General features: G+C 42.7%; 1 protein-coding gene across 1 annotated transcript in view; it reads left to right on the top strand.

Annotated features, from left to right (window-relative positions):
- The window catches only part of ANKDD1B (ankyrin repeat and death domain containing 1B), a 42026-nt gene that overhangs the window by 16795 nt on the left and 12552 nt on the right, over positions 1 to 12679 (top strand). The window contains exons 8-11 of the mRNA XM_054987209.1: positions 2031 to 2129; positions 4344 to 4442; positions 7788 to 7886; positions 9143 to 9241. Coding sequence (XP_054843184.1) covers positions 2031 to 2129; positions 4344 to 4442; positions 7788 to 7886; positions 9143 to 9241 — 396 coding nt within the window. The remainder of the gene's footprint in view (positions 1 to 2030; positions 2130 to 4343; positions 4443 to 7787; positions 7887 to 9142; positions 9242 to 12679) is intronic.

The following is a 12679-nucleotide window of genomic DNA, read 5'->3' as shown; positions in this document are numbered from 1 at the left end:
TCAAGCCTGTAGGCACCTTTGGAATTCTGACACAGGGTTAGGGTTGCCAACTCTGGGTTGGGAACTACCTGGAGAGTGGAGGATGGAGCCTGGGGAGAGTGGAATTTGGGGAGGGACCTCTAAAGAGTGTAATGCCATAGAGTCCACCCTCCAAAGCAGCCGTTTCCTCCTGGACCTTTGGACTTCTGTTCTTAAAAAGAAACAACATCCTAATCTGCTCTGAATCTATTCTCTTTACATAAACATAGGATAGCCCCTATGATGTTTTTCTGGCAGGGCTTCTGAACTTTTAATAGCTGCATGACTGAGAAATATTCAGTAGAGTTTTCCCAGTCACCATAAATCCCTACCTGGAAATGTTTCACCTATTAAATTTCTTTTGGTCAGCAACCAGTAAGGGAAATAGAGACCTGCAAGAAGAACAGCATCGGCCAAACTTGTTAACAAGTTTTTGTAGAGTGAGGGCCTAACTTAGGCCTTTTTCGCACTTACGGTTTAAACTACCATTTATAAGCATTCCCCGCAATTGCAATGGCTTCGTCATGGCACCCCCACATTCCATACTGTCCAAGGCAGTTTCGATTTGGTGTCCTGTTTTTCGTTTTAGATGGGCTTTGAAGCCTTGGTGCAGTTTTGAGCTTTTGGGGCTTTGCAAGTAATGTTACACTTTTTTTAAAAAAAATTGAGCAGGCGTAATATTGCAGTGTTGGAACCCATCCCCCCTCTTTTCGCTGATTGGGCTGCCCATGCCCACTCAAGAGGCAATTGATGGCGGAGTTCTGGGGGAAAACATGTACTTTTCATGCTTGTTCCACTCTCATTTATTTTTTTTAAAGCTGAGTCAGAAAACAAGTTCAGAGAGCTGAGGAGGGTGGGAATGGTTAAATCCACACAGACCAATCAGCTCCCAGGGAAAAGGAGAGGGGGGAGAAGAGAAGCAGAACGAGAATATAGAGTTCGTACTGACATTAATTGGGCCAGACGCGACTTGGCAGCAGCTTCAAAATAAAATTGCGGTATGTCCGCAAGGGGGGGAATTGGGGATACCGTTGACAAACATCTGTACTGCGTCCCATGACTACCTTGCAAGTGTGAAACTCCTGCAAACATGGGAAGCAAAACAGATACTGAAACGCTTTAAAGTCCCAGTGTGAAAAGGGCCTAAAGCTTGAATTTTCCATGTCTATGGCACCAGGACCATGTTAATATCATGTTTGTCTGGTTTGATTTCTTAATGCTCTTAAATTTGAATGCCCAGCAGAGATGGTAAAGCATGACCATGTCCACCATTGCATTCACTAGGCTCCCTCTCCCCTCCTGGTGCCACTGCACCAGGTTTCCTTGGGCTGGGAGAGGAGAAAAAGAGGAGAAAAGAGGAGAAAAGGGGCTGGCGTGGGAAGATAGTGGAAGCAGGAGCAAGGGAGGGAGGGAAGAATGGATAATACACAGACCGATTATCCCATAAAACTGCCTCATAGCATGATGGGGATCAAGGGAAGCACAACAGTGGCAGTGGATGAGCAGAGGCAAAGCAAAGAGATGGACTTCAACTGCAGCTGTGCCAACAGGTCTTCTATCAGATTTCTATGATGATACTTTTGTGTACTTGTGTATATGTGGCCAGAGAGTTGGCATGGTGTAGTGGTTAGACTATTGGGCAGGTTCGAACCACCACCACCACCCCACCTCTGCCTAACTTCCTTCGCAGAATTGAAGATAAAATGGAGAAGAACGGAATGTTGAAAGCTACTTTGGATTCCCATTGGAGAGAAAAGTGGGCATAACTGAAGTAAATCAATGTAACATCTAATTAGAGCCTAAGACTATAACAGTTACAGGCCTAGCTTGTGATCTCCCACATTTCTGCCATGCCAAGAGCCTGAATGAAAAAAATGGCTCTCTTCAAATTTTTCAAAAACACAGGGGCAAATACTTATTTGCCATTGATGAGAGTCTAACTGTAAGCCTAGCGGCAAGTTTATTTGAATGTCAAAGAATTGTTTTCCTTTTAATGTATTGCTTTATTTCAGAATGAAGAAACACCATTTTATCTGGCCGTTGAAGGGGGCCATGAAAAATGTGCAGAACTCTTGCTGGAAGCAGGAAGTGATATCAATACTTCAAACAAAGTATGTGCATCATATTGAGCCTGTGCACTTCATGTTCCCTTGAGGTTCTAACAATTGTTGGGATTTTGAGAATCTCCACATCTGGAAGGAGAGAAAACTGGTAGCTTAAACTATTCAAGTACATAAACTGCCCTGAGCAAATACATATTTAAAAAAAAAAACTTTTATCAAATTTTGCCCCCTGCAATACTATACCTGTAGCTGATCACCTTAATAAAAAGTGTTCTTTGGTACTAAAACTCCTGATGTTGCTGACAACTTTGTAACTACAGCAGGTGGATTCCCTACTAGTCATCACACCAATATGTAAACAATTTTTTGCAAAGTTTTAGAGAGCAATTCTAAATGGGTCTACTCAGAATTCTGCTCAGGTCTACCCAGTGGGCTTTCTCTCAGGAAAATGTTCTTAGGATTAGTTGCACTGCCATACCCTTGTGAATAGGCTGGTCTCTAAAGTAAGATCAACAAACATTAATAACATTAGTCAGTTGCATTAAACAGACCAAAACATACAAATCTCTGTGCCCTTGCCCTGAAACACCAAAGCAAAAATAATTTGACTGGGCTTTGGAAGGATTCAGATGATAAGGCCAGGAGTTTCCAGGGGAGGGCTATTTCACATTTTGTTCCTCTTTAGTCTCAGCTTCTTGCACATTCAGCAATTTTAGATGAGCTTTTTTTCCCACCAGAAAACATCCCACACTCTTGTTTGTGGCCTAAGTTTTCAAACCAGAAGCCCGAGAAGCTGCCCATCTCTGGATGTGTCCCAAGGCTAGGTTGAATATCTTCATCACCCTCCCTAGCAGCTGATGGTATACCTAGGCTGTTTCCACATGTCTTACCTGCCTGCGGAACATCGCACAAAAGACCCGGAAGACAGCGTCTTCTCACGTGAAATCGCACCAGGAAGACATTGTTATCTGGGAGTTTTATCCGGGAGTTTGTTGATGATTTTTAAATTCATTGTATGTTAAATTTCCCTGAGTTCCTTCTACATGAAAAGCCAACGGCTTCCTATTTGCTGTATCAGATCAATTCATCTTCCCCTGTCCATTTGCTTCTGTCACATTCCTTCTTTGATAATTTCTTCTCATAGCTGAAAAAGAGTTCTGATGTTTTTAGTTTCCAGTCATGTGGAAGCTCAAGAAAACCCATGCCTGACTTGGTTTTGGCAGAAGCAGAAAGGATTTTTTTCCTAGTAAGATTTTTAAAAAGGGTATAAATTGGATTGTTTAATTACTTGCTAACGATGTCTCTTTAGTTAAAGCATTTTTGGCCCATTTGAAAACAGCAGCATGGAATAGTTGACAGGGAAGCAAGAAATAGGCGATGACTGGAACTTTTGTGTTGAAAGGGCGGAAAACAGGATTGTACTAACTGTAACCATTGTTCACTGAGTGGTCTTCTGTGCAGTCCCAATGTGCGCCTGCACAGAAACCTTGATGATAAAAACAGGGTTGCACCTATCTGTAACAGTTCTTCATCAAGTGATATTCTGTGCATACACTGGAACTGCACAAAAGCCAAAACAATGAGTGTATATATTTTAAAATAAATAAATATAAGGATGTATCCAAAGGAGCTCTCACATAACAGCAGTTACACTAGTGGAAGGTACTGCCATTGGTGGAGAGGGAATGTTTGACAGTTTGCCCCTCATGTTCTTTGTGAGTGTTCCCTTATCCAGGATGGAGAGGTGGGAAGGTTGTACACTGCAAACTCCACTCCGGTCATGCTGCTTTGGATCCAACCCAAGATTTAAAAAAAACAAACCCTACTGCTGGAAACTTTATTTTCCTCTTTTGGTTGTTATAATGTAATAAACCACAAACTGAAATCCTATGGACTTCAGTCCACCATAAGCTCAGTTAGTCATGTGCTTTAGGATATGGTGCAGGTTTAATACACCTTCATTTGAATGTGGGGAAGTGCTTCTGTGAAATATCCCCTACATGAAAAACTACATCAGAGGATCTTTAAGTAATTTGTGGGTGGCACAGCAGGTAGAGTTGCTTGATAATACATATACTTTTTTGTGCAGTGGCAGCGATCAAAGTGATTTGATGGCAATGCAGTCCTTCTAAGGCCATTGATTTCAGTGGACTTAGAAGGTATAACTGTACAACACACAGTGTAATTTTGTCAGTTTTTAGATGCCTTTAAAGAGAATTCTTTTCTTTGATCTTTCCCTTTCTCCACTGTATTTTTTTCCAGCATAATATCAGTGCCTTGCATATTGCAACTGAGAATGAACACACCTCCTTAGTCACATTTCTTATCAGTAAAAATATACATCTTCATCCTAAACCTGAGGTGAGTTAGAGTTGTGGTTAATTTATTTTTCATGTTATACACTATATTGCTGAGCAACATAGTGCACAGAATTTGTTGAAAGTGGGAGAAGCTTTGTCTAATTTAGGACTCGATGTAGCTTTAGCTCAGCATTCTGTAGGTGGCCATTTCATCTGATCTGGGTTCATGTCAGTCTAGTCTAAGAGATACTACAGAAAATGTTAGTGTTCTCCCAGCATCACCACCAGCCAGCGTGATGCTGTTATCATTCCTTTAGATGTTGTTTTCCTTATGGAAACCCATCACAAATGCACTTTTCAAAAACAGGGCCTTAATGAATTGTAGAGTAACTAGACCTCTTTGTTTTTGAGTCCCAGAAGAAGCTACTTTGCTAGCGGTCCTTTAAGTGGACATGTTGAGATATAAATGTGGAAATAAAAGAAATTTGCATGTATAAAAATTTATGACTCAGAAAGTGTTACCAGAACTGCTATTTATGGGGGAATTAGCTTGCAGTCTGGGTTTTAATTAGTGCGGATCTTAACCAGAGTCCCTCTTCCAGACTACTCGTGCAATAAAGAGGCGAGACTAATAAAGATAAAACGTGTTTTTACTAATCGTGTTGCGTATGCCTATAATAACACACACAATCAAGGTACATACAAGAAACTAGGAAATAAAGAGTAGGAAAAGTAGAGCCGTTTGCATTAGCAGGAGGACCCACTTGAGATCGACAGAACTGGGTATACTCACCTGGTCACGGCGTGGAATGAAGATGTAGCAGCGAAGTGTGGCGGTATCTAATGCCTGCACTAGACACGCAGAGAGAGACGGCAGAGGTTCAGGATAGGAATGGCATGCGCAGGGCGATGGACGGGGGTCTGGAGAGGAATGGCACGTGCACCTCATGGCCGGGGAAGCCTGCTTAAATACCCCAAAACGTATCCTGGGGCTGGTGCCTTTCCCTATGGTTCTCAAAAGGGGAACAAAAGCTTGATGGGTTCTACAACTATCCTTGATGGGCCACTTTAGTATCTGATTGTATGATTGTGACACCTCGGGAAGTGGGGACAAAGGAGGGGAGGGGAGTGCCGGGTGGGTTGATTGGATTGGCCAGCAAGCTGGCATTGTCTTGATGGCATCAACCCTGGAATGCAGCGGTTTTATTGAGATGCGTCCATTAGATGTTCTGGACAGTCTGCACGTAGCTTCCATTCCGTGGCGGCTTCCAAGATATGCATAGCAGGGCAAGGCTGGCCTCTGTGGACGTGACTGGCTCACTTCCATGAAATGGCAGCCTTGAAGTAAACTGTCCAGGCTGGCTCTTTACTGCTTGGGAACATGGCTTCTTCCTTGGCACGGCTTGGGCTTGCTATCAGGCTGCCCAGTGGCAAGGGCAGACCCAGTGACTGTCCTGCAAGGGCCTCTCCGTGGGAACTGACCAGGGTGTGCCTGGCCAGGCTCGTGGAGACTCCCTCCAGCTGGCACTGTGTTGCTAGCAGCTGGGCCCAGGTGAGATAGGTGCCTAAGGAGGCAGGAAGCAGACATAGATGGCACAGTCCATTGCAGCAGGGAGAACAGGATACAGGCATGGGCAACGCTGCCCCAAAACAGAGTCTTTGATGGAGCTTTAAAACCGCAACACAGGAAACTGACATAGTCCATGGCAGGCCCCATAACAGGAGGAGGAGGGCCCTGGCAACAAAAGAGGCACACCATAGTCTATAAAAATGAGGTTGAAGATGGCCTTATAACAGCTACTGTGAGTGGTCACTGTTCTCACATTATATGCTATTAAGCCTGCCATAGAAATGTCAGAAACTATACATTTTGCATTTAATTGCTTTTCATAATTTTATTTTCCCTATGGCTATGCAAGGCTAGCGTCAGCACACCCTGAGGTGGTGCAGCTGCCAGGTCTTCTGGTAGGGTCCACTGCTACCACCTCCTCCATCGTACCTCTGCTGTCACAGCTGCACACAATGCTCAGAACTGTTAGGAAAGTGTGAACAGGCACTGGGTGGACTAGAAAATGAGCAAGTGGGTCGGAAGGATAGGGTAGCTAGGCATGTTTTTGATTAGGGCTGGCAGGCCTGGCCTGGGAACCAGTGGGAGAGAGCAGGATGGGGGGGCAGCCCACTGTATTTTTCCCCCAGAGCTGGTTGTAGACTTGAGTCTTCACATTTTTACAGTCATATTCATAATCTCATTCATAATTAATTGTCCATGGCAATACTGTCTACAGCAATAGTAATCTAAAAATAGCTCTTATACCTTTCCTAGGAACTAGAAAAGCTTGTTTGGTTGTAAAATATTTAAACTAGGCTTTTCTTGCAGTTGTGTTCTTTTTTTTAAAAAAAAGAGATAATTTCTCCTTAATAAAGTAGAATAGTATATATATAGTTGAAGCAGGTTTTCAAAGAGTTCCACTTTGAGGACTTCCTTTTGACCTTGGTGGTTTCCATGTTGCTAGTGCAGCTTTTGACTCTGGTGGTTTCCGCATTGCTGATATGGCTGCAGATAAAATGCAGTGAGGTAGGCTTTCACCTGGCAGAATACCCAGCCCTGCTCCCCCAGCAGAGGCCACCCTCCTTTCCCAGAGACAATAGAGCTTTTGCAATTTTTTTAAAAAAATCAGCACTAAAATATTGTTATATCAATATACACTGTAACAATAGGTGTAATAAGTTCTGTGAACTCCAAGCTTTTGTCTTTTTTAAAAAAATCTTTAGTTCACTCTGTTGTGGAGATACACATTTTCACTTATATCTTCACAAGGAAAGAAGCTAGAGACTTACTTTTAAAAAAATGAAAAATGAGATGTCAGAGAAATTGGAACACTTTTTGTTACAAAAGTATATTCATATATTCTACTGCCAATTTTGGGGGGGGGGTTGGGGGAGGAAATGGCTGCTGTGGGGCCAGGATGGGCGAACATGGCTGTTGAATGGGAAAATCCAAATATTTCCATCTACAAAGCAGCCCTCCAGGCTTTTTTGTTGTTGTTGTTGAGCAAAGCAGGTTTGAGAAGGTCAAAGAAAAGCCATTAATAGTAGGGACTTCTACATGGAAGCCCCTCTGCATACTTGCCCAGGAGGTGCACGGATGTACCATGATGTTGTGGCCGGGGAAGCAGGAAAAACTCTCTTCCCAGCAGCATTGAACTTGTATAATAGTTAGCTGTCTTTTGGCTGCCAACACAGTTGGCAAATTCAGTTCCTTGCCAGAAATAATTTAGCTTCCTTGTGTACTTAGAAGAGTAGTTTTTCCTCCTCCTGAACTAAAAATGTTTGGTCAAGTAAAATAACTTGCAAGCTTGGGACAATGGTTTCATCATGCTACTATAACAACCTTTTCTATCTACAGCAAAAGTATTCTGCTCTCCATTTAGCCATCATGAAAAATAACCTGGCCGTGGTAAACAGTTTAATAGATTCTAACCATAACATCAATGCTCTTGATCAGGTGAGAAAATGTGCTTTATACAATCTTGAGATAACAGATGGTGTTTTTCTTTCTGTGTTGATATGCTCTGTATAAAGTCAAGGTACCAACTGGAGGGGGACATTATCATTTGCATGGCACGCATCATAGGCGGCACCCAAACTGAGAGGATTCTCTGTTTTCCTGTCATTGCTATTGCAAATGCAGAGGCGTTTACACTGGCAGTGGAGGGTCCATGTGGGAGTTCTCTGAGGGACTGATGGAAGGGAAATGGTGCCAATGTGGGCAGAACCTTTGAAAACACACCTTCCCGTCCAGGTGGCTTGCTAACATGCTGGGACTGTGCTCTTTCTGGAAAGATGATACTAAACCATAGGCTGTAAAAGGGATACTAAACCATAGGCTGTAAAAGGGAGAATTAGAGGACAATACTGTACGCATGCTCCAAGAAAACCTGCAGTTTGCAAGCCAAGGTGAAGAACCTCTACGTGGATTCAGTCATAGTCGGGCACACTGCAGAGTCTCTTCATTAGCTATAATTTGTTCTGATCCATTTCTTTTACAGTTTCTGTCCCTGTTGCATTCTCATTTTGAATTTCTAAGCTTAATATGGGGCACAGATTGTATACTTAAATCAATCCCATATTTGTTCATCTGACAGGAGATCCAGAAGCTTATTTATATAAGTCTCAATGCAACATGGGCAGGTATGGGGTAATATTTCTGCAAGTATGCAGAGGGTTTGTTGTACGGGCATGAAAGTGTTTGCTGATATCAGCAATGCAGTAGTTTTGGAGAAAAGCAGTTTGGACCATGTAAATCAGCTCACCCTTCATACAAGGTCTTTAAGTGATGAGGAATTTAATCTATGTTCAGTTTATTGTAGTCTAGGAAAGTTGCCTTCCTCTTCCCCTTTGAATAGTCACAGGCTAACTACATATCATCTTTGGTGATTAACACATAGTGAAGCCCTGTGGAAACAAGTCATTATAGAAACCATTATTGTATTTTTAAATCTTTTCCTAATTTTCATTTAATAATCAGTATCAGGGTCCAAACAGTTTCTGAAAGCATAAAATAATATTTTATAACATTTGTTATTCATATTGGGTTGGATCCAGAGAATAATGAGGGCAATTCTGAAAACTGCCCCTGAGAGTGAGAAGAGCCCTGGTCTTACAACCATAATCCATATGTCTATGTAGGTTCTCATTTGATCTGAATATAGACTTTTTCTGCCATTTTAATATTCTTTTGCTTTCTCTTATTTCTACAAGAGACATCAAACACCTCTACACCTGGCAGCAGACCTTGGAAATGTGGAAGCAGTAGAAATATTACTGAAGGCAGGGTGTAATCTCAACATTATGGACCAAGTATGTAGCTTTATTCATGTTTCTATGAAGATACAAGTGTTTTACTTCTCAGTATCTAGGACAGACTGTTCATTAAAGTGTACCTCTTGATTTAGTTTACTTGAAACTTGCAAAGGTCTGGAAGTAATTTAGTGAAAAAGTCTCTGTAAGGTCAGACACACGGTACTACTTGCTCTTCCTTCTTGTAAGGCCAAACATAATATAATGTGGTTATTGTTCTTTGAAAGTCTTTTTCCATTTCAATTCCTTTGGTGCAATCTAGCAGCTAAATTGAAATCTTTAATCCAAACAGTATTTGTGGACACACCTCAGCCTTTCCTTTTTTACCTGCAACCCCAAGAAACTTACAGTGCCGTCCTAAGCAGAGTTACACCTTTTCTAAACCCATTAACACTGCAGGGTGGCACTGTGTAGCAATGAATGTCATATTGATCCCAGTTGATGTACCGATGTCTGATACAGATTGAATCACTATTATATAGGCCAAAGCCCAAATGATCAAAACTAAATTATCTAAATTCTTTTTTTGGGAATTGAAGACTCTCATAACATAGATCACATACCTAGAAGACAGATCCAGTACAAATTATTTAGTGGAAGGAGAGGTGGTGTGTCTGAAACACTGCAGAGGAAGGTATAACTTGAATTTATTATATGTAGAATCCTGGAGTAGAGATGGGCATTACGAACTTCAAAAAACCACGAAATTGGCGATCGCGCAATCGCAATCTGGCGGTTCGTGATTGTCCACAGCCAACGAACCAGCGTTCGGGAGAGGCCTGGTTCGGTGCATTCGGCCGTGATTTGGGAAGACAGTCAGGTGCCAGCAATCAATTCCCCTTGCAACGGAGCCGGGGGAATGCCTAAACTCTGCGCTCCTTCTGTCGTCCTGGAAACCAGAATGGAAGCCCAGCTTTCCTTGATCAGCAGGTCTTCCTTCCAACCACGGAGCTGCAAAGCGATTACAAGTTGGGAGAAGATACCCAGGGGAGGGAGGGGAAAGGGGGTGTTCTGTAGCCATGAGCACTAGAATCTCATCCCTGCAAACCCTGATAGGTAGCTCTGACGACCAAACACAGACCTCCTGCATTGCTCAATGGGACCTGTGCTTATAAATAGCCGTGGGCTCCCAGGCTGTGTTTCACTTTCAGCGAGTAGTGGAGTGGGACAGAGCTCTTGCTTGCCACTTGCTAGCCTTTGGGGAGAGAGACTGAGAGTATAATTGAGCTTGGATTTTTGTGGGAGTTTCCTGGAGGCCTTGGATTGGAGAGGGTATAACTCCAAGATCCCTTTTGCAATCTTGTCCAAACTTGGGTGATGGCTGTAGGAGAGCCTGCAAAAGACTCCCCGGGAATATGGGCTCTCTTAAGTGCCATGGGGGTCATTCCGCAAACTGCGAACCGGTTCGGCAATGGAAAATATTCGTTGCGGTTCGCGGCTTTGGGATCATCGTCAGCGCCAAACCACTGGTTTGTTAAATTTTTTTGGTTCGTGACCATGTCTATCCTGGAGTTTCCTATGGCTTGGCATGCAGACTTTTGCCTCATTACCTTTTATTTATGTTTCACACTTTTTGGTGACTTTTTGCAAGTTATGCATTGCCTGAACCATTTTCAAAAACATGGGGCAATATATTAATGCAATTGTAAAACGCCACCCCCACCCCTGCTATAGCCCACTGGTCTTTCCAAAATGCTGCTCCTTGGGGACAGAGGAACCTCAGAAACAACACGAGAGGCAAATTGGGGGTCTGCAGCAGGAAGAGAATTGATGGAAATTATTCCATCCCATCTATTAGCGGAAAATTCAGTTTGGATCCAATCCACAGTATCTGACTCAAATGCTGATTAATTACTAGCATCCTAATTCTATGGGGCAGAAACCTGTGCTGTTTGTTTTGAAACAGGGACCAGCTCTTGGGAATGAGGCTAAGTGGGCCACTGTCTTCTCTCCTACAAGAGCCGGGAGAGAAAGAGAATAAACAAAGGAAGAGAGAAGAGGTCAGAGAGGCATTGCCACTTTAGACAAAGAGAGGCTCCTGCTTATCAGGAAGATAACACATACACACAGAGAGAAAAGTAGCACCCCACCAGTGTCCAGGCATGCTGAGAGTCTCTCTAGACTATATGTGTCTGCACCGGCATGCACTGGTGGTTTTAACATGTTCCCAGACACACATCAGCTGAAGGGAACTACTTCATTTTTAAAAAGGAGAGTTCAAACAAGCTCAGAACGGTGCTCCAAGGGGAGGGAGCGCTCCTGCCTTCCCCCAAACCATTTTCCTGCATGAAAACAATATGTGAGGGAGGGAGTTATTTTGCTGACTTTACTGCTGCACATGGAGAATCAGTGAAATTTCATGCAAGAAAACAGCATTGGGGGGGGGAAGAGCCTTTCCTCCCTCTGCAGTGCCATTCTGAGCTTGTTTGAGCTCTCCTTTTTAAAGACAAAGCAATTCCCCATAGCTGATGGATGTCTGCAGGGAACACGTTAAAACCAACATGTGACTATGCAGAAATGTATTGTCTAGAGAGACCCTAAGTTGCTTCTATTCCAACAAGGGTTATCTATGCACTGGCAGGAGGTAATGAGTCCCTCCCTCTGTATCACTTACAATTTTTACAAACCATCTAATTCCTAAAATATTGCTGAGGAAAGCTATATGGAACGTTTTATATTGTGGGCAGCTGTTCTCAGTGTAATTCTCATGATATAAAATGGATTGCACAGGTATCCCACTAAAATCATAGAAATATGAGTGGTCTTGAACTGTGAATAGTAGTAATGTACTTGGTTTACACTGAAGTGGCTGGCAGGAGGGGAACTGATTGGGCTGCAGCACTATGAAAGCAACAGCTATTACCTGGACATCCACTTATTCACCTACAAATGTTATCAGAGCTCTTAAGGAGAACAAAAAGTTAATGACTATAATCGTTTACTATAAAAAAGCAAGAAAAGACAATTTAAACTATGCAAGTATGACAGTCAAGAAGGATCAATAGATTAGTTTGTGGTAGTTGTCAATGGAAAAGGACATGTCTGAGTAAGCTTTCTCGTTACCTCTCATAAGGGTAATTGAGAAATATTAGAACAGTAGCAGTGTGAGGTTATAGTAACAAGAAGGTAAAATGCGCATGAAAGTTCCAGAGACCAGCTATTTTTGTTATACATGTTGTAAGCAACAGCCTAATCATTAACAGTTGGCAGATAGCAGCACTGGAACTCCGCAAACACACTCTGTGGTTGCATGCTACCTCTTTTTCTCTGCTCCCCTCCTGTAGTTAGAGCCTATGAATAATTTCCACTTCAGTGCAAGTTATAGAGTGGAACTACAAGTGACAAAAGGCACAGGTTGGACACTTGTCAGCTTCCCTCAGGTTTTGATGGGAAATGTAGGCATCCTCGTCTTGCAGCTTGGCTCTCTGACTGCTGTCC

Source organism: Eublepharis macularius, chromosome 8 (assembly GCF_028583425.1).
Source record: "Eublepharis macularius isolate TG4126 chromosome 8, MPM_Emac_v1.0, whole genome shotgun sequence".
Lineage (NCBI taxonomy): Eukaryota > Metazoa > Chordata > Lepidosauria > Squamata > Eublepharidae > Eublepharis > Eublepharis macularius.
This window is presented reverse-complemented; position numbering and strand designations above follow the sequence as displayed.